Genomic DNA, 22,239 nt, shown 5'->3' with positions numbered 1-22,239 from the left:
AGACATCGTACCATTTGCTGTAGGTGTGAATTACATCGCCAACATGTTGAATGGGTTTTTAATTACAAGGAAACACACAATGTCTTTGTGCCCGCTGGGTTAGTGAGGTTGGTAAGCAAAGGAAGACACATGCAGAAGAGGGTTCTGTGTTAGTGATGTAAATAATCACTCACTGAAGGTCTCCTGTGTATCGGGTAGCTCTTCTGGCCACTTCCTCACTGGTGTTTACACTTGTCTGCATGGGTTGGAAGGGCTGCAAGAGGATGAGATGATCCAGTGAAGTAGAAATGAGCAGAATAAGAAGAATGGTTAATGAGAGAACTCGAAATAACTTCCTCAGATTAAGTTATTTGAGAAAAACCTTGTGATGGAGGAATGTCGAACATTTCAGAGCACAGAGTTTGGAGTTATTTGGAATATTTACATTTGAAGCAGTTTAAAACAGCAGATTTTTTGTGCAGGTCAAATATCAAAGTAAACACATTGCTGTGTTTGGATGCTTCTCTGAGGAAACATGCACCCTTGGGAAGTTTCTGTTCCCCAATGCAGTGATTTTGAAACAGTCATCTGAAGGTGGAATGAAATGGGGGTATTTCCTGAGGAGCTGAATTTGTTACGGCTGGGCTGTGAGTGCTTCATATCTGAAGATGTTCCATCGCTGTTGGAATTAACCAGGTAGTGGCTGAAAAAGGAGCGTGCAGATTTGTAGCTCCGTGCTGTATAAACCTCTCAGAACAGGACGATCTCAAGCTCACGTTGCCACCATCTGAATTTACAGTCGGAGCGTTTGATTCGTATTAACTGCAGTATGTCTTATGTGCCACAAGATGTCTCAGTGTGGAAATACTGACCTTTATCAAATGTTTTTGTAATGTTGCTCAATTTAGATAAGGATTTCCAGTACTGAGCTTTAATTTTACCCAGAGCCCTACAGGGGCTTTGTACTAACACAAAACCTAACACTGTGCATCTGTTTGCCCATTAGCATAGGCAATAAATTGTTATTTTAAAGGCTTAATGAACCAAGTGACTCTTTGGAAGATCTTCGCTATAGAAAAGGAAAGGTGTGAAGTCCAGCCCTCACTGAGCAGGTGATGGCTGAGAAACACGAGTGTCTTCTCATGCGGGACAGACAGAAGAGCAGTTTTATTCATTTCATTAGGAAATGAATGTGTATCTCATTTCCAGGTTTGATCTTGATATGGTGCAACATATTTTAATTATTCTTAATCGGGATTAAATAATTGACTGATAGTACTTAGAGCTGCTGTAGGGAGTCAGTTATTTATACCACCTTTTATCTGAGGAGACGTGGTTTGGGGGGCTGAAATCTATGGAAATAATCTCCTTTTGTGTGTAATTCACACGGAGAGAATACTTGTGTGGTTGTGGATGTGGGCAAAAGTGGGCATGCATTTAATGTTGATTTTAAACTACAAATAGGCTTCTGATCCTGCTTATAAGAGGGCAATGTGAAAGACGCTCAAGGGTTGGTGGCTGCAGCATGATTTGTTTGTTTGTTTTGCTGCCTGTTGCTCAGTTTATCTGCACACACCGACTGCTATATTTGCCCTGGGAGCGCTTCCCACTGATTTTTCTTTAGTCTATATTTTTCCATTGTGTTTCATTACGTATCTTCTCTCCGTCCCCGTCCTGCGTAACTCCTTATATACCTTGTCTGAAGCAGAATATTTCTCATTTTATTTGATCTTCTTTGATAAGGAAATAAACCAGAGCAAATCAAGCCGTATTTTTACGCTCTTGTGCTGCCTGCAGTATATGTAAGTAACTGAAGAATACACAAACATTCCTATTGTGAGCAGCTATATACATTTAGCTACAATGAACCTTACACTGTAAATCCTCAACAATCTTCTCATCAATCAGGCAGTGTGTGGAACACAGAACAAAGAGATGATCTTTGGACCAAAGAAAGCACATTCTGGGGCTAAAAGAGGAGGCATGGCAATAATAAAATAAAAGCAGGAGAGCTGTTGTCGGGATCTCTGCATACATGGTGGGAAGGGATGGCTTTAAGGAAGGATCTGGAAGAAAACAACGAAATAGTTCTGTAAGTGCATTTGGGTTATTGTTCCCAAGTATAAGGAGCAGCATGAGAGCAAGCACACAAACGCTCAATGAAAATCTAATAAAGAGACCACAGAAACTGCCGTCACTTCTGTGGTAATTATTGAAACAGTGGGAAAGTGAGAAAATCTCTGCTGTGCTGAGACCTGCGAGTGTAGCTGTGTACCTGGGGAGGGTCAGGGAGCAGAGCAGGAGGGGGGGTGTCCCTTTATGGCAGCACAGCTTCGCTCCAGGAGTAGCACAGTGACACTGCAGGTAAACTGCACCGCTGTGAGCAGTACTAGAGGGTCACAGAGTGCTGCGGGAACAAAGGCAGGAGGTAAAGCATGATTTGTTGAAGTCATTTGTATTCAACATAAGGTTTGTTTGTAATTGTTATAGTTTTATGAATTTGTATTTGCAAATCGTACCCAGAGTATGGTGTGTGCTTTTAAAGTAGGGCCTCCATCCTCAGGAATCGACATCCTGAATTACAGAGACTTAAATAATCCACTCTGATCTGATGAGATAAATGTCCGGAATCCTCATGCCTGTGCTTAATAGGAATGCCTGAGTTAATTACAAGTGTGAGAACTCTAATTGTAGCAGCACAGAACTTTGCATGGGTCATTTGCTCTAAGGAGAAAGTCTACTTTAAGCACTTCAACATGGACACAGTGCTTCTGAATGTCCTAAGCAAATAAAAACAGGTGGATGTTTGTTCTGATATATGAAATCTTCTGTTATTTCAGTTAGGTTGTCTGAAATTAGGAGGAATGGCAATAGAGATGTGTGGTATCCCAACCAGCTTAGATTACCTGATACTGAGAAAGCCTTGTGCTGCATTTCTTCTGCACTATCCCTTCCTTTGATTCTGCAGAGTATTCAGTAACTGGAGGAGCTGTTTCCCGGAGGAAGGAGGGAGTGTTACTGCCCAAATTTGCCATGGTTCCTTAAAACAACATTGAATCCTATTGGAATGCTGTTCAATCAGCTCTGTGACGTGCTCCAAAATTCAGGAAGATAACTGTGATTTTATACCACAGTCATCAGTGAATGGTCAGAAGGAGGTTTCCTCATGTTCCATATTGGTTGATTTCTCAATTGTCACACCCAAACCTTTCCCACTGAATAAGCTCCTCGAGAGCTGCGGGTTCTCACACCCACCCTTTGTGTTTCGCAGTCTCAGCTGGGTGCCATTTACTTACTCAGGGATGATCGTTCTGAACAGAGACAAAGATATAATAAGATATGCAGGCAACGTAAGGTCGGGGATGTGCAGTCAGAGTGTGATTCACTGCAAAAGCTAATGCAAAGAGTTCCAAACCCAGAATCCCAGTAGAAAGCTGGCGGGACCCCAGTGCCTTTAAAACCTTCCCCCATGCAAACCTTTCATCTGATCAGCTGCTCAGTTTGGCTGCAGTGTTACAAACAGCCTCTGACATTCCCGTGGCACAAGCAGGGGGCAGCACTCCAGTTGTAGAAAGGAAATTTTAAACAGTGGATTCTATGCCCACTACCTCCTCATCCCATAGAAGCCCAATATACAGTTCATCCAAACATTACAGAAAAATACCAACGAGGAGGAGCTCTGGGAGCAGATGAACTAATTAAGGCTGGGCTCTGTGGATTTATGTCTTCTTGTTGGTTCTCCTACAGCTAAAATGGAACATTTATCCCCTGGGAGATTAGTCTCTTGTACCTTATCAGCCCTGCCTTCAGTGGGGGCACCAGTGCGGTCACTTTTCTCTATCTCATTGATTCTTTTAATTAAACTTTCAAGCATGCAATTCCTTTGAGAATCCTCCTCTATGTCCAACTTGATTGATATTTGTTTTAAGGCTTAAAAAGGGAAGGGGTCTCTATAGGCAGATAAAATGGCCGTGGCTTCATTTCTTGAGAAGGCCAAGGCCTTAGAAAAACTAAACATAAAAAAAAATACTTGATATTGAGTGAATGTGAAAAACTCTGATTTCCTTTGAAGTGCAGTGTAGAAGATTTTCTTCCCATCGGTGTGGGCATCATTTAATCTGATGACCTGGAATAGCAGCCATGTGCTGGAGAGCTCACTCTGCAGTTCAGCTCTATCAGCTGGTCAATCACACAGTGCTGTTTCTCCCTTCAGAACTTGCTGCTGGTCTAATTGGAGACCCCGTGCACTCATTGAATCTCTCACTGAGTATTTCTCTCTGAGGAAGTCCTGAGGCCAGTGAACCAGATCCTGATTTATAACAGACCCCTGATCAGATTAAACTAGGGGGAGAATTAAATATGCATCACACTCATACAAATGTTTATAAACATATTGATCTGAAATGTTACATTTTTAACATTTAATTGTCGAGCTTAGAAAAATAACATTTCCACAGTAGCATATTTATCAGAAACATTTTCTGTGCTAGAAGGTTTTTGACACTGACTCTGAATGAATGGCCCAGGCAATGAGGAGTCTACAGACCTGCTCTGCTTTTGGAACTGTAGGCTCAACATGACTCAGGATTTAGCCCACAGTAATTACTGCCAGTATTAATAACAGCTTCTGCTGAGAAAGCTTCCTTTGTTCACCACTGCAGTGAATTCACCTGATGGCTTCTTGTCTTTGAATAATACATGCATGAGACAATGGGGTACAGCTGGGTGCTTCACTTCCTTCTTCACCCTCCTGTAACTTGAAATTCCTGCCTGTTTATTAGTAAGAATGAAGTGCAGACTTCTTGCAGATGAGGCACACGTGCTGAGCTTGGCCACAGCTTTTCAGGGATCATTTTGCCCAGGGACTGCTGAGGCACAGAGTGACTGGAGGACTTCCCATGGTCAGGGATTAAGAGAGATGCAGGGGAGAAGAAGTCCAAGTGTCTAAACAAGCATCCCAGCTCTGCAGGCATGGCTGAAGAAGGCAGAAATAGATGGGTTGAATGTTCTGGGACTGTATAACCAATAATTAGATGGTCTCTTTTCCCTTCCCTATGGAAGAACAGACTCTATTAACTTTTCCATCTTAGCATTTAAACTGTTTTCACGGTTGATACAGTTCAATTGGTCTTCTAGTTAGCAATCCATCATTGCTGTAGTAGCATTCAGGATACTGATTCACTCCTTCATCAATCAGGAAATCTCAACAGAAATTCCATTCAATCTTTTTTTTCTTTCTTTTTTTAATCCTCAAACTGCAGTAATAGGATTAGCACTTTGTTGCACTTCTTATGTCAAATTTAATCAGAGCTGAATTACTCAGTAACAAAACCCAAGCTGGCTTTGGTACGGGCAGGACAGGATCCATCCCGATTTCTAAGAGCTGACCAGCAGCCCCAAACCAACAGCAGTGGGACAGGGGGGTACGTGGAGATGGGTAACAGGGTGCCATCAGACCCACGCCTTACATGCAGCGGTGCATCTCAGATTTAGCTGTGGCTTGGCTTGTTAAAGTCTATTCATAGTAATCAGTCCTAGAATGCAGTAATATCCAAGCAAATACATCTTTTTTTTGTACTTAACTAAGAGTTTAAGCTTAAAACAGCTAAGTACAACAAATACATCCACTAAGTACTTCAAAAGAAACAACATGTTATCTCTTGCTTTTCTTGCTGAAGGAGCCGCTCGGCTCTGTTACCTCTTGAAGAAATACTTGGCGTGAACATTTTAAGCACCGCTCACCTATTTTCTTTCCAACTGCAAAACTTCAGGTGTCAGCTCTGCCTTTTTTACTGTTCAACACACACCTCTGCACTGAATAACCCCAAGTTTGGTGCTGCAAACAAAGTGAAGTGCGGCAGCATCTCCAAAGCACCTGGAGGTACAAGAATATAACCTAAAATTGCCCAAGTGCTCTATAAATATTTATTTACTTCTCAGAGTTCTCCAGAATCAAATAATTTAGTCTGTCCGACAGAATATTTTCAGTCACCACAACCAGATGGTAAAACGCTTAACGTTTTTCATTCTCCTTAGAACTTGTAGAGATCTCCTTTGATCTGCTGTAGTGTTTTGCGAATGCAGTCAGCCTTTGGAGAGCTTCCGACAGACCTTCTCCCGTGACAGCGCAGCAGGGCTGTACGTACCAGTTTCTGTCACAGCAGTACTTCTTCACGTGGAATCTCCTGGTTATTTCCTCAGCATTTAAAGCTCCGGGCAGGTCCTGCTTGTTTGCCAGCACCACGACAGGTACGTTTTTTAGAGCTTCATTCTTTAAAAGGAGTTCAAATTCTTTCTTTGATTCCTCTAAACGGCGCTTATCAGCGCTGTCCACAACATACACGAGTCCTCCTGCGTTCTCCAGGAAATTACACCAACTCTGCCTCATCTTCTGTTGTCCTCCAACATCCCAAATGGTCAGTGTAAAATCTTTCCCAGTTTCGATCATATCGACATTAAAGCCAATGGTTGGAATTGTCAGAAAAACTTCATCCGACTTGAACTTGTACAACAGAGTCGACTTCCCTGCCGAGTCAAGTCCTAACATCAGTATATTAGCTTGTTTTACTCTGGAGTGCTTGGTGATCTGGAGGCCCATTCGTGCCGTGGTTTCTGTATTAAAACCTTGAAAGGCAGAATTCTCTGTCTTCTGTGGAGCCAGTTTTTATCAGTAAAACTTCTTTCTTCCTCTGTCAGATGGAGCACAAAGAGTAGGGAAGAGGAAGTGGAAGCAGCTGCTTTGTGCTTATGAAAAGTAAGTAAAAGCTCTGTACAAATACATTCTGTTTTTTATTGAGCTGATAACACGCAAACAGTATTTATGAAGGTGTAATGTTCAGTGCCAAGCCCGTGGGTGGAACAGCAGTGAGTAAAGCAGCAATGGGTCACAAAGCCCAAAGGTCTCTACACATGCACAAACACTGAACCATACTCACCTGACAGTCCTCTAGAATATAGGAACTCTTTTTACATTGAAGAATTGTCTGCTCTGAATCAGCAGTGATCTGGTTGCACTCCCTAACCCCATGGTCCAGAGATTCACCACCTGTCTGCCACTGTTTCAGTGCCTGCCCACAGAGACACGGCTTTGTTACTGCATCCCTTTTGGAGAAGAAACCTAATAACAAAGCCAGTGAGTCAGGAGAACCCCATTGGTTTGTCCAGGCCTATCAGTCCATGAAATGACAAAGTTCACCGGAGTATCTCATCTCCCAGCAATATATTAATCTCAAGTGGTTTCTAATGTAAGCCGGTGGAGGTACACACGGACTCAATCAAGCTCTATTAGCACTGCACTTAAAAATGTGCTGCGCTCCAAAGCTGGCTGCCTTTGACTCAGTAGTTATTCTTCCTGCTCCTTCCTGCACGAAGTGCTCTGCTTTGATGGCAATCTCTGAGTTATGTTTGTGGGAACGCGTCCGGCTGCACCACAAGTGACGCAGACTCACACAGATCTCATGATCTGATTGCTGGTGGGATTCAGCTACCTGCCGTTTGTTAGCTCTGCTGCCATCTGTCCTGCTGCTGCTCACAGGTACTACGTACATTTCTTTTATGAAAGGAATAGGAAAGGGGGAAGTATCCGAGTCGGAATCAGAAGGTAATTATTTTTTAACTGGTGTCCTAAGCTGTAGATTAAAAAATGTAGTGTAATGTTGTTTGAATTGTGTTGAGTCTCCATCTTTTTGGCAGCTGGTAGATCTACGCTGGGCTGACCTGATGCACATTGAGCGCTTCTGTACCTGCTTGGCCTTATACCTGGATGTACGGATCAGCACGTTTGTCTTTGCTTCAGAAAGGACGTCACCAGCAAGAAGATGCAAAGGTCTTCTGGCTAAATAAGCTGCTGACCGATACGGGTGATCATTCTGCTGCTCATGACATGGGTTGTCCTGATATTGTGCACCGAGCAAAATAAACCTCAGTCTTGACGGACAAGTTCTGAGCTGGTTTCTCTTGAAGCTAAAGGGGTTAAACCAGAACTAATTGGGGGCAACAAAAGATGACCATGGCACGCTCACCTTTGGACATTTTTCATGTTTAATATCACATGTGGGTTATGTGTAGCACTTCTTTCAGGAGGTCATGATGTATTAAGCCATGGAAGAAAGTATTTGTGTTTCTTTATAAACGATGTATACGAATGAACTGAGACAAGCAACCGTGCAAAGCTTGTTGATAACACAGCCCCATGATTCGTAATTCCCTGCAAATCAGCACGGTCAGCATCGGCTCTGTGTGTTTGCTTCAGCTGTACTCTGTATTTAGGTCCCAGTGGCTGTTTTATTACATCTATCACTCTAAAGAAGTGACTGAGCACCTCGATTCCTGCAGCGCCATCTCCCAGCTCCAAGCAGACACACAGAGATGCCGTGCACGGAGCTGCAGCCGGCGCTGCTCGCACACAGGTCAGCACAGCAGGGCAGGTGTGTGGGAACAAGAGCCGGCCCCACAGGTGTCCAAAGGTGTGTTTGCTTTGCTGGGCCGCGGTTATGTGTTTGTAGGGCTTGTTCGGACATTCATTTAAAATCTTAGCGTTGTAAAACACGGGCAGCCCGTCTGCTGTATGTCAGAATACAGGATCTTGGAATGGATTTTGGAATGCACTGCCCAGGGAGGTGCTGGAGTCACCGACCATGGGAGTGTTCAAGGAACGCTTGGATGTGGTGCTGAGGAATATGATTTAGCCTGGTAGTATTGGTGATGGTTGGACTGGATGATCTTATAGGTCTTTTCCAGCCTTGATCATTCTGTGATTCTGTGATCCTCGTGCCATTACACTCGGTGCGCTCCGGGGCGTTCTCCCAGTGTCACAGCAGCGCAATGGCTGCGGGGCTGATCTCACGGCGGTGAATTCTGCGGCCGAAGGGGCCGAGCTCAGGTTATAATAAACGCCTCTTCCGCTGCAACCGGCCGGAGTCACCGACAGGAGTCACCGACACAGCAGCGCAGCGGGGCGAGGAGCAACGCGACCGTTAGACGCGGGGCGGCCCCGATCGCGCTGCAGGCGGCTGTGCCGGGTGCGCTGCCGTGATGCGGGAGGGGCCGCTCCGCCCCGCTCCGCTCCACGCGACCGCCTGGATACACACGGCGACCGGCAGGACAACGCAGCACGGTAATGGCGGGGCGGGAGGCGGCTCGGGCAGCTGATGGACGGGCTGCGAACGGGGGTCCGGCCGTGCATGGCCGTGCTGTGTGTGTGTGTGTACGTGTGTGTGTGTGTGTGTGTGTGTGTGCCGGGCACTGCTGGGCGCTGCCGGGTCCCCCTGGTCGTGCCGGCGCTGCAGGCCGATGTGTGCCCACTCAGGGTCGGCGGATCCACAAAGGTGTTGAGAACGAAAGTTGTGAGAACTTTTTAGAGTTTTTCTCTATTAACAGGAACATGAAAGCAGTTTGAGCAGAGGGCAGCAGGCTGCCTCCTAATGAGATGTGACTTCTGGGTGTTACCTCGCAAAAGAGCAGCAGAAAGGAAAGGCCGTTTGGTTGGTGTGAATCACGGCCAGGTGTCCATAAGGGCTGCTTCAAGTAATCCTTAACGTGGCACTGCTTTATGTAGCCCGGCCTCCTGCAGAAACACCTCCAGGCACTGCCAGGCAACCGTGGGAGAACACGTGGTCATAACTTCACCTTAATGGGGCCCTTCCAGCGAGCTGTGACCCTGGAAACAAATGTCACCCTGAGAGGAGCAGCCCTTGAGCAGCCCTTGGTCTCTGCAGCCTCTTTGCTTTCACTGCAGCGTTTGATGTAAGAACAGAAGGGGACTTTCCTGCCACCCGCTGTGCTGAGGGCTTTGCTGCGGTGCACTTTCCCTTTGCCCTCTCCCACCAGCAGCGTACAAGGTTTCTGCTCACACATCCTGTGCTCTCAGTGCTGTAGCCGCAGGCGGTGCCACTGCGCTGGCTGCTCTATGTCCAAAAAAGGTGAAGATGGTTCAGTGCTGCTGTTTCAATGGGTAAGATGGTGAGCAGGTTCTGGAAGGGCCAGCGGGGCTGAGATGGCTGAAACTGGACTGCAGGGTTTGTAGGAACCAGATCTGAACTTTCTCAGCTCCACATGGTTCCTGGTTGCAGCAGAGTGCTTGTTCTGGATGCCGTGTGGTGTCAGCGTGTAGAGAGGATTCTCCTTGTGCTCTCTCTGGGATACGTGTGCATAGGATGCCACGTGTAACAGCTGGGCCAATGACTCTTGGGTTTGTCTTCCTCATTATAGCACACTTTAGCTGACACGCTAAGAAAAAGGGACTGCTTGAACAACAGCATTCTGAACGCTGCTTTTCCATTTCTTTTTCAGTAAGAGACGTACTTCAGAACCTGTGGTGCAGATTTTGAAGGCTACTGACGTACTTCTGTAAATCGGTTCCTTCCCAGTTCGTTAGTGTCATGTATGTGATCCCATTAAAATGGATCTTTCTCTTTCTTCTCGTATTCTCTGTCGTAACCTTGTGGTACGTTACTTTTTATTCAAACCTTGAGGCTGAACATGTGAACAGCATGTATTTCTATGAGTATGAGCCAATTTACAAGCAAACCTACCTCTTCACATTGCATCAGCACTTGAAATGCAAAGACATAAATCCATTTCTGGTCATCTTGGTGTCTTCGAGACCCAAGGACATGGAGTCAAGGCAAGCCATAAGGATAACATGGGGATCTCAAAGCTTCTGGTGGGGACATCGAGTTCTAACCCTGTTCTTACTAGGTCAGGAAACGGAAACAGAGGACAACTCTGCAGCACTTTCAGTAGAGGATGAAAGCATACTCTATGGGGACATCATTCGCCAAGATTTTAAGGACACCTACAACAATCTTACCTTGAAAACAATCATGGCGTTCAGATGGGTGAGTGAATTCTGTTCTAATGCCAGATTCATCATGAAGACAGATTCCGATGTGTTCATCAACACCGGTAACTTAGTAAAGTTTCTTCTGAAGTTCAACTCCTCAGAAACCATTTTTACAGGTTATCCTCTTATAGGTAGCATTGCCCATAGAGGCTTTTACCCAAAAACATACATTTCTTATGATGAATATCCATTCAGATTTTACCCTCCATACTGCAGTGGAATGGGTTACGTATTAGATGGAAAACTGGCTCTGAGGATTTATGAACTGATGGGTCATATCAAACCTATAAAGTTTGAGGATGTTTACATTGGAATTTGCTTAAATATACTTAAGGTGAACATCAGTGTTCCGGAGGGTAATCAACAGTTCTTTATCAGCAAAATTAGCTTTGATATCTGTAAGTACAGACAGTTGATTGCAGTACACGGCATCGTGCCAAGTGAAATGATCAGGTTCTGGAAGGATTTGTCGTCCGTCCCTTCAGTTACTTGCCTTTGATTCTGTGCTAATATATTGATACATGTAAACTTTTGCTTGAAACTTCGAATGCCAGTGTAAAAAACCAGCTGAACTGAAGTACAGTGCAACATGGAACAAAAACAGGTGTTGGGATGGCACTGATGGAAAGACAGCTGTGCTGCAGCAGCAGAGCTGTGAGGGCAGCTTCCCTCTGGGATCCCATGAGGCTCCTGGTACCTTTATTTAGGAACTCCCAGAGCATGTTTCCATGTATCCCATGCACAGAGGGTACTTGGAATGTGCTGCCCTGCCTTGCTGTGACCCTTCTCCGTGCACTCTGCTGTAACCATGGGATGTCTGCCCGAATCTCCTGGAATTCATGAAGTGTCACTGAAGTGTAATGTTTATTGTCCAGAAACGAGGAGGGAAGATGCTTCTCACATCGCTGCTTAATGAAGTTTCTTTTGGTTCTTTTGTGACCTGCATAATCCTTTGCCACAGCACAAAACTTGGAGCTACCTTCTTACTTGAATGTATACAGCGATCAAATGTATATTTACAGTCTGTGTTCAAATCTATGTATATTTATGTACATGCAAAATAGAACTGCTTTGATGTCTTTCCGGTAGAAGCGCTAACGCCCGCAGGCCCACAGAGCTGGATGCAGAAGAGTTCACGTGCAGTTCAGGTACGAGTGGTGTTATCAGATAACACTGATGCACCCTGAGCTATTGTAGCTACGCAGGGAAGATTCAAACAGGTGTGTTTCAATTGTGACTTCATATCCATTTCAAAAACAGTTTTCTTGCTTAGAATTTTAAAATGAAAAGAATGACGTCCTAGGATTCTTATGGCTCAAAGAAGACAAACGTGACTGTATCTGTAAAGATGGGTATTTCAGCCACTTTATTCATGTCAGCAAGGCCAAGGTTTCAGTAGTTTACACTTTTAATTGACGGCAATACAGAATTTGCAATTGCATGAACATAATTATCCCAGACACATCTAATACACAGTGAAGGTACCGTAGTTACATCCTGTACATCGAGAATGACAGAGCGCTGCCACCTTTAGTTCTATAGCTAACGTGGTACAACGTATTTACATTTGGCTGTCTTTCAGATAGTCTCTTAGAGACAAATTAGAAGAGGTGCAGAAACCTCCAGTACCCAGACTGAGGTTTCAACAATGCTTTTGTTACATTGTGGTAATGGTCAATATTGACTTTTTCTGTCTCTTCCATAACTGCGCGTGGTTTAATGATGGAATTATAGGACATTACTTTTTGAAATACAAAAACGATGTCTTGGAGAGAATGTAGCGTAGACAAGTATTACAGTGTTCTAAGAATGTTTGTCTAGAAGGTCAGACTGTTTCAGAAATGGATTTTGTTGTTGCTGCTGTTCGCCTAATACCTAAAGATACACTATTGCACAACCGAGAGAAGAATGCTGGGTGGTTCCTGAAACAGGGGAAGATGCAGCTGCTCCTTTGTGCTGGGGCTCCCTTGGTTGGTGGTAGCACTGTGGTCAGCTGCCAGGAGCTCTGCTAGAAATGTGAACTTGTCTGTTGGTCCTTTATACGTGGAAATAAAGAACCCTTGTTTTGTTTTTGTACCTGCCATGTTACATGTCTAGAAATAAATGGTTTCTCACAAGAACACTGATGCTACAGTACAGTTTGTATTGCTTCTTCAAAAAAACGTGACTGTGGCAGGCTGTGCAATCTTCAGCAGCTGGGCAGGGAGAGCAGACAGTGCTCCTGGTGAGAATGCAATGGCTGTGGTGGAGAAATGGCTGCACAGCACTGCAGGAAAAGTGTGTGTGTCACCAAGCCAGCACTGCTATATTCATGCTCCAGAATGATAACGCTGATCATAGACTGCAGGGCTTCTGCTTTCTCAGATGTAGGTTTATAACAGTGACCTGTTTATGCCACCTGTAACTTCAGATGAGATCGATTCGGCGAGGAAGGAGCACTGTAAGGTATTCCTGAATCTGTGCTTGAGTTTTCTATTAAAACTCATTTCCAGATATGGTTCATACTTGAACCCAACCCTATTATTGCTTAAAAGACTGTAATAATGCATAACTAAGATCACGTGTCTGCTTAAAGCAATTAGTGGGAGAAAGTCTGGTGTGAGCTGCCATGCAAGAGGAAAACAAGCTTAGCTCTGTGAACTGTTCAATGTGAATCATCGAGCAGGTGCTGCAGGTTCAGAGGCCTTATTCTCTGCAGTCAGTTCAGCATTAAGGTGACTTAGTTTGGAACATCTACTTTTTACATTGTCTAGTTACTACTAAAACACTTCAATGCAAGTTCATTGTAAGTAGCTCGATATCTGGATGCGCAATAAAATAACATAAATCTATCCTATTTCTTTTAAATTTAAACTAGAAACTGACTGGAGGTTAATCAGACAATGTGACACTGAATTCCTGATCTATCTGTCACATACATTAGATGTGCCAAAGGCCTTTGGGAGGCAGAGCTCCACTCCCTGCTTTTCATCTCTATTTTTGTCTGACTAGTGTGTACCATTTGGGCTGCTTTGTCTACTGACCGCTTAAAGCAGAGCTGCTGGGGAAAGAGATGATATCTGTTAGACTACAGAAAGTTTTAAAGCAGTTACTGTGTTGCCATAACCAAATGCAAGTGCTCTGTGTAAGAAGGACAGCAAACAGTTAAAAGGAAGCTAGGCAGGCAGTTTGTTTCTTGGTTATGTGTAACTGAGTCCTTATTCTAAAGACACCAAAACTCATAAAAATCAAACGGAACAGCCCTCCTCTTTCCTCCCCATCTATATACTGGGCTTGTAAAAAGCACTTTTTCAACATAGTTACTCTCTTTGAAATGCCGTTCTGTGATTTTCAGCTATTCAGTATAAACCTGCAACTCATAGGAGGAAATGTGTTTTATAGTACAGTTTCATGGAGTCATGCAGAATCAAGGACTGTAGGGACCTCCAGGGATCATCCCGTCCAACCCCCGGCCAAAGCAGGCTCTGCAGACCACTTGCAGTGCTGGGGCTCTGCGACTTAGTTGTCCTCCAATAACGTGAGCCTTTAAAAATACAGAGCTCACCCCGGGTGACCTCTGCTGGGCCAGTTCCTGCCTCTAAGCACTGTTTACCTCCAGCCTTCTGACAGTTGCTACGCAGCACATTAATTTTCCAGGCCGCATTAATCCCAATGACCTGAGTGAGGTTTTTTTATAGTGGAGTGATGATGGCCTGTAGCTGTCGCGTGCATCCCAGCCTGCAGCCCTGTCTGCTCCTCAGTAATGCTAATGTCTGTGGTGGTCCTTAAAGCAAGAGTAAAGTGCGGTCTCCTCTGAGCTTGCAGTGAAGATGCAATCTTAAAAACACTTCTGGCTTTGAGAGAAAAAATGTTACAAAGAAGCCTGCAGGAGGCTCTCGTCTAAGATAAAACAGCACTGTTACACTAAATGGAAGCTGCCTTCACTAAGACAAATTGCTTAAACATTGTGATTTTCTTATCTTGTGTGTTCTGTTCTGCAGGCTTTTCTCCAAGAAACATCTGCTCTGCCCTTACCGACTCCTCCATGTGCAGTTCATTTTCCTACTTAGTTTTTCTTGCTCATTCTTTGAGAGCACTTCCACGCACTGTGGTAGCAGCGGTTCTGCAGTCACTCAGTCTGACACTGCAGTGCGGTTCTAACAGCTGTTAGCTCTGTGACTGTGACCACTGGACATGGTGAGGGTCTGAAATTTGTAAGCATGGATTGCAGTGGTACGTCAAGTAGTTGTTAACCACTGCTGGTGTTTATACCCAGTCTGTGCACACGGGAACAGTTTATCACTGAGCACAGTAGTGAACTGAACTCCAAGAAACTTCTTCCAAGTGAAACATGTTTTTAACAGAACTCGATTTTTCTTACTGAAAGGAGGAAGTTTATAAATCACACGTGGGTTCTGGCAGTTCTGGTGAGCACATCTAACTTCACCACTAAGTCCACCTGCAGAGGCACAGGAGCAAATGTGGTGTGCTGCTTCCTGCCAGCCTGCTCTCCCATAGCAGCAGCACAGTGGCACAGGCGTTTGCACAGCCACGTTTGCTGGGGTGCTGAGCAGGTGTTTGTCTGCCGGCCCAAACAGCCCGACTTTATGACTGTTATTTCCAAGATTAAAGCACACGCAGTTGCAGTGCATCTGTAGTGCTCTCACACCCCTGACTACAGTGTAGGAATGGCACAGAGCAATGTTCGACACGTTTACATTTCTGGAACACTGTAACTGGCTACTTGTTTAGCTTGGCGGGATACAGGCTGAAATAGATGGCTGAGCATCTTTGTCCCAGGCAGTACTAATTGTCACCACAGGCTTAAAACGTGCCTTTAAAGGCAGGACCAAGTGCTTCATTTCCCTATTGCTCAACTGGTTTAGTTCGGCCTTAGTATCAGATATAGGAGCCGACCAACCCATAAAAGTGGATTCCAAAACATCAGTTAAGATCTGCTCTTGACGTAAGCTTCTATTTATGGTTTTAGACAGACTTCAGCTGTTTTGGCAGCACACGTTTTGCTTAACAGAGCAAAATGCATCCAAATCGTGTGTATGACCCAAGACAAACTGATGCCTAGGACACAGATACCAAGGGCAAAACTGTATTTAAAACTGCTGCTTACCTGAGCCTGCTGGAACTATGCAAATAAAAGCAGCTCAAACTTCAAATCAATACTGACTTAACTGTAAATACCTTGTGAGGTATCGTTAGATATGACTTCACAGATTTAGAAAGGTAAGTTATGCACTGACAGCACTGAAGGGCAGCAGCTCTGGTCTGTGTTATTTATTTTGTATTTATCTGAACATTCTATCCAGACAAACACTCAATCACTGCAGATTTTGTACTTCAAGAACATTTAGGGCTGCTGTGCTGATGCAGCCCTCACAATGTGATCTGTGACCACCCCTCTCCCTGATACAGCCTAACCATGTCCAGACCACCAGTACTGAGTGCTAACAGAAGCAGGGCTGTCCTGAGAGCAGCGATGAACGCTGCAGCCTCTAAGCCTGATCACTGTGGGCTGAGCAAGCTGCACCTTCGCCAAACATTTGGATCCCACCATCACTTAAAGTGCATCCACCAAAGCTGTGCGATATCCATACAAAGGAACAAGCTGGCAGGGGATGCAGAGCATGGTTATGGTGTGCCAGGCTGCTTCACACAGTCTTAGCAACCAAGTGCCTGCATTTCTTAGCTATGCCTATGGATGCACGTGTTCTGCCTGCGTTGCTTTAGCAGCAAAGGGAATGGTCTGCATTAACCTTATAGCGAACATGTGCTGATGCCTTCCACTGGGCGGAGCTGTGAGATCACGGCTGACCCAAGTAACACAAGAATCAGGGAGCTCTGAGATGCATGTGGGGCACTTTAACCAAAATGTGCATCCTTTCTTTGGGCAGGAAAGAAGCACTGGATGGCGTGTGGGAATTGCTGCCTCTCCAATACTGGATCACGTTCTGTTGCACAGCTCTGACACTGTGGGGACATCTCTTTCCAGATGCAGGATATAGGATAGATGGGATGTATCAAAGCAGTGGAGGATCTTTCAGGCTGTACAGCAGCATGTACGTTATCTAATCTTGTCATCCAACAGCTGTATGTATCACAACAGAATTTGGCACAAATCAGTATGTTTGGAAAGCTAGAACCAGATTAGCAAGCTCCTTAGAAGTCCTCTAATGAGTAACATAGGTAGGCACTGCATACGAGGAAGACTGCACAAAGCCTGTCATCTTCATTAGTCCTTCATCTTTTTAAACCTAAAGAAGCTGTAAGTATAGAATCATAGGCTCATTAAAGGTGGGAGAAGTCCTCTAGGATCATTAGTCCCACCATCAACCCATCAGCACCATGCCCACAAAGCTTTGTTTAAAAAATAAAAATAAATTAGGAAACATCAACAGCCTTACGAGAGGTCATTGGCACAAACACCTTCATCCTGGAAAGGGAGCTACTACAGAGGTGGGAGTCTTGCTGAGAAAACTAAAGGTGCTGCAGTGACTGCTGCTGCAACTGCGAACACTCAAAGGTAGAAACAGGGCTGTTTCAGTAACTGACTGGGCGGCCATGTGAGTGAATAAAGTCTGCAAAACAGCTTTGTATTGTACTCTGGGTTTTCTTAAATCCTTCCAGCAACCGTGCAAGAGCTCGCTTTACTCCTAGAGTGTGCCACTGTCCCACAGCCTCCTGATGGCAGCTGCCAGTCTGTGAACACACACTTGCCATCACTTCCTCTTCCCATCTGTCTCAGCAGAGCCACCAGAGGGCCAGCCGCGCTCAAGAGAAGGTCTGCAGTTCCTCAGCAATACTCCATCACTTGAGAACGTGAGTTGCAGAGATGTTTACTGGCAGCCAGAATCCTTTCTCTGAAGTGGCGTTAGTCTGTAATTTTTTCTTGCAGCTGACCATTGTTCTGCTTCCAACTTCTCAAATGCCCGTGAAGGATTTGTAGCAGCTGTACAAACTTCTCAGCTTTAGAATTCTGTGAACTGCTACATCTAATTCTTCTTTTCCCTGGCAGCTGTTTGACAAACATCCCGGCTCTGTTCTACAAAGAAAAGCCACTGCAACAGAAACATCATCTGTGAAGGAGAAAGGAAAGGCAAATGCTGCACGCACCATGAGCTCTGCCCAGAGCACGGATCTGACACTGCTGCTGCAGCATCACTGAGTCCACCATGAAACACTCCCACAAAAATATCACACAAGGTTTTTCATTTTGCAGCATTTGACCTCAAACACTTCTTTCAAAATGAAACAACTGAAGCACTCTGCAATTATCAACATTTCCTGTTACCCACTCGATTTAACTGCAGAACTGCATTTCAGATTAACTGATTGCTGTCTGTCCTGTTCAACATCCGAAACCTTCCATCCCCTGGGGAGGGGCAGTGCAGGGGGGTATCAGAGCACGCTGGACACTTTCATGCTTCTGTTTCTCACTGGCATGAATTAACCGTGACTCAGAGCAGTTTTGAAGGAGGAGAGGAGAGAATGTGTACATGTAAGGACAAGTATAGAATCGGAAGAGCACTGTCAGTGGCGACACAGCCAATTAAGATCTGTGATAATCCCCAACCAAACTAAAGAAAGGAAGTTTGTTAGGGAAGAGATCATCTGGAAATCAAACTGAAAAGACTAAGATGAGAATTCTTTATGGAGTGGAAAGCAGAATTTGTGTTCTTTCATTTCTGTCTTGAGAGATATCATACCTGCCCAACAAAACCACAACAGGTGACACTATTTGAGACCAGCAAGCCCCTTCCTCAGAAAACGCCCTGGGTGGGTGACAAGCACAAGGCAGTTTTTCATCTAATTGATTGTGCATCTTCATCCAAGAAACAGACAGTGTCAGTTATCACATCATATCCCTGCTTTAGCTCAGGGCCCAAGACAAGAGACTGCAGTGGATCATACCAGGGACCGTGTTTTGAAGGGAAGGAATCCCGGGGGACACAATGCAGGCAAGCAAGCCACCCAAAATACTAACATCTACCTCAGGCCCTGACGTGTTCCTCTGAAACGTGTCCTGTACACCACCACGGCTGCCACTTGTTTGTGAAGTGGCCAACTAAGTTATCAGATGTACAGCTTAGGCAATAGTCACAGATTCCAAAGTATAATTCAATCTTGAAAGTTAGATCCAAAAATATTTTTATCTAGATTTATCACAAGCTTTAAACTGAACAGTGCTATTACACTGTCCGGCATTTATACACTATGCCAAAAATCAGTCCTAAAGTGGTCTTCCCCCAGATTAAAGCCACAAGTTTGTCTGCAGTGCTACCAGTCTTTTCGTAGCCATGACTTCCATCTAGGCAGCTCTACAGAGCACTCTGATTTCATTAGTTTTACAAATACTCACTCATGAAATTAATTTTATCTTGCATTGTTTTCTTACTTGACTGTGAAAAGTCCATTCCAAGACCCTACCAGGAAGGAGGGACTCAGTGAATGGCACTCATTCTTCCATCACAAGAGAGCTATTTTTCTGATAGAGAAGGTGACAAACTTTGGAGTATTTTGATGGAGCATAACATTACAACGTGGCATAGAGTAAATGTTATTAAAGGAATTCACAGGCTGAATAAACCTTTCTTCAGGTAATTCAGTACCTACACCTACTCACATGCTTGGCAGGGATTTATTTAATCGAGGGTGGAAAAATCAAAGTGTGAGAGCCAGTTCTGTGAAAGCAGGCTACTAGTTGGCTCTTTCCCCTCCTTCATTTCAACATCAGACCAACAATTACAAACCTCTTCCAACACAACCTTATCACTGCAGATTAAAAAAGAGATGAGAAACATTAGAGCATTGTTCTGAAACGCCACATCTACAAGTGAAAAAGCAACATCATTCCTATCACTTGCTTAATATTAAGCAGCAGCACTGCCCTGACCCTGCTGTGTATCCGAACCAACTTCTATTAGAAAGGAGAGGTAAGAAATGAAAAGCATACATGGGATTTGCAAAGGAAATTCTGAAATGAAAGATTACAGTTAGCTTCTAAGGAGCAGCAAGGTCACAGGAGACAGGTGCTTGTGAAGAAACTTAATTCTTATCATCACACAAAATGTATTTGTTGTATTGCTCCTTTTGTTAAGCAAAGAACAAAGCCCAGAGGAATCTGTTCTTTCTGTGTGGAATCTTAATGGTATTTACTAGAGCTTTCCACTATGTTTAAAACGTAAGAGTTTGTTTGAAGTTCGGTGAGGCAAAGAACCACTGGTAATTACTGTTCTTCTGTTTTGCTGCTATTCCTGAACTTCACCACCATCACTGTTATATTGTCGGGACACCCTCTGTAAAACGACTGTAGAACTATACTCTTTGCTCCAAAGTGTGGCTCATCCAAGCGTTCCTTGATGAATCGGACGGCTTCCTCGTTGCTGAAGGCATCCCACAGACCATCAGATGCCAGGATCATGAACTCTGGCTGCAGTTTGTCCAGGTCAAAGGTGAGAATATCGGGGTCAGGAATGACAACATTCAGGTTCTTCAGAGGGTAATCTCCTAACGAGCGGGACATGGCCAGGATGCCCTGAACACGCCAGGAGCCATTAAAGCTGATAAATCCACCTGGAGAGAAACACCAACACTGTTAAGACTTTCTCCGACCTCCTGCCGCATCCACTCAAAAATTCACGCTGTGATATCCTGAGGTTTATAAATGTTACACACCTCAGAAAGCAGATGTCTTAATTAAATATCACAGCACTGCAAAGAAGAGTTGGGTTGTGCCTTCCAGCTAGTGCTCTTCTAGCAAACTGCCCTGCATGAGGTGTCCCAAAAAATACCAAAACAATGTTGTGAACAAACCCATCATGAAGTATTAGCCTGAGATAGAAAAATGCACCGTGGCATCTGACTGACTGAACTTACCATCACCAGGATTGGGGCTACTTCTAGTTGAAAATCTCTTGCAGTGCTTCAGATTTGCTTACAGGAAGATCCATCTCACCCTGAAGTCAGGGACTGACTGAGCCAGCACCTGGGCAGCACCCAGCCCCACTGTGCTGGGGAGTGAACTGCACAGGGCCTCCAGGTCAAAGCTGAGTGGAAGCACCTTCAGTTTTGTGTGCCACTGTCTGCACTGATGTGTAGCTGTATTTCCATCACTCTAACATGAATCAAAAGCCAGAGTCACTTGAGGACAAATAATTTGCAAAATGTCTATCATGGAGCATTAAAACATGTAACCAGATTGGAAGAACTGCTGTTTTTATATCTGCAAGTTGTCTGCCTTGGTGTTCTTAGAAAAACACTTGTTCCTTATAGTGATCAGAATGTATTCAGCTTTGTACTCTGCACTATTGCAATTCCACTTCAGCTGTGCAGTCACATAAACCTCATCCAGCTGCTGCGCTATGTTCTGAGGGCATCTTGATTGCATGTTACTCAGCCATCCATTTCCCAGCACTTTTTTCACGAGTGTTTATAACTACAGTACCTCAGAGTAATCATACGTACATACTGGAGTGACGGGAAGCAAAATGCCATTAAGAAGAGGCAGTTTTAAGTATGTATTATACAGACAATTAGAGGAAAGCAGCGCTGACATCCATTCCTGTACTCACAGAGGAGACAGCTGATGCTGCTAACTGGTTGCAGCAGGCTTACAGTAGGCTTTGCAGGTAGTGCTTATACATGCAAAATGACTTTCCAGTGCTGCTGTCAAGTGGCTGTTGAAACTGACAGCAGCACGAGTTTCTGAGGTTCAGTGAAGTATCTGTTGGCACTTGCAGTGTTTTGTTTTATAAAGTCATCCATACAGAGCACTTAGAAATTCTCAAGAAAAAGCAAATGTTCTGCAGTTCTAGCTGTCACTGGAGAAGAAAAGACATTAAAGAAATAGAAGCTCCTTGGCAGCCACACAAACATTCCACACGTACAGAGTTCAGCTCCAAGGAGTGCATTCAAGGTGAATACAATTTCCATCAGTGACAGTCACCTTGTAGTGCTACAACTGAGCATTTCTTCAAAAGCCAAGACTGTGGTTGTTCCAAGGCCCCTATTTAAGTGAATATTATATTCATTGCTCAGGACCCCAGTCAGGGGATCTGTGTTTTCTGCAGAAAGATGTACACTTTTCCGTCTCATGGGAAAGGATCAGAGTGCTGCGATTGCTCTCATTCAGCTGTGAAAGGAGCAGCACGAGTGTGTGGCAGCCAGCTCCCTGCGACAGCTGCAGGCAGTGCTGACCAGGACCTGTGGCTCATGCTGCTGCCTATGTAAGCATTCTGATGAACAGGTAATAGCAACATCTGTAAGGAAGCAAGGGCCCTGCTGTCTCAGATAGTTCCTTCCTTTGGTCCTGGCTGCAAGTGTTGGTATTAGTAACCTCATACTATGTTATAGGAACACTCTGGAGAAATCTGTGTGTTGGCTTCTGGGGACTGCAGCATGAGAGCTGCAAGCATAGGCCTTCT

General features: G+C 44.6%; 3 protein-coding genes and 1 long non-coding RNA gene across 7 annotated transcripts in view; 2 read left to right on the top strand and 2 right to left on the bottom strand.

The window, feature by feature from the left end:
- Positions 1-5,903: 5,903 nt before the first annotated feature.
- On the bottom strand, positions 5,904-6,714 carry ARL14 (ARF like GTPase 14). Its single transcript, XM_085513374.1, has one exon. It carries the CDS (start codon positions 6,575-6,577, stop codon positions 5,993-5,995), a length of 585 nt encoding a protein of 194 aa, XP_085369500.1. The 5' UTR covers positions 6,578-6,714; the 3' UTR covers positions 5,904-5,992.
- A 501-nt stretch (positions 6,715-7,215) lies between these two features.
- On the top strand, positions 7,216-7,917 carry LOC146758882 (uncharacterized). Its single transcript, XR_014933424.1, has 2 exons — positions 7,216-7,579; positions 7,672-7,917. It is a non-coding gene; the product is annotated as an uncharacterized LOC146758882 (long non-coding RNA).
- A 977-nt stretch (positions 7,918-8,894) lies between these two features.
- On the top strand, positions 8,895-12,942 carry B3GALNT1 (beta-1,3-N-acetylgalactosaminyltransferase 1 (Globoside blood group)). Of its 2 annotated transcripts, none has more exons than XM_085513373.1 (2): positions 8,895-9,094; positions 10,270-12,942. In XM_085513373.1, the coding sequence occupies exon 2, from the start codon at positions 10,359-10,361 to the stop codon at positions 11,319-11,321; it is 963 nt and encodes a 320-aa protein (XP_085369499.1). In that variant the 5' UTR covers positions 8,895-9,094; positions 10,270-10,358; the 3' UTR covers positions 11,322-12,942. The 2 variants fall into 2 exon arrangements, with proteins under 2 accessions (XP_085369499.1, XP_085369498.1); XM_085513372.1 differs by lacking the exon at positions 8,895-9,094 and adding an exon at positions 10,032-10,168.
- PPM1L (protein phosphatase, Mg2+/Mn2+ dependent 1L) overlaps positions 12,166-22,239 on the bottom strand; it is an 81,035-nt gene continuing 70,961 nt past the window's right edge. For all 3 annotated transcript variants that reach the window (XM_015872084.3, XM_085513370.1, XM_085513371.1), the window contains exon 4: positions 12,166-20,389. In XM_015872084.3, the coding sequence (XP_015727570.1) occupies positions 20,043-20,389 (347 nt within the window). In that variant the 3' untranslated portion in view covers positions 12,166-20,042. The remainder of the gene's footprint in view (positions 20,390-22,239) is intronic.

The sequence above is a fragment of the Coturnix japonica genome, chromosome 12 (genome assembly GCF_054131305.1).
Source record: "Coturnix japonica strain WE chromosome 12, WE-NBRP24, whole genome shotgun sequence".
Taxonomy (NCBI): domain Eukaryota; kingdom Metazoa; phylum Chordata; class Aves; order Galliformes; family Phasianidae; genus Coturnix; species Coturnix japonica.
Note: the sequence above shows the minus strand (reverse complement) of the source record. Positions and strands in the feature narration are given on the sequence as shown.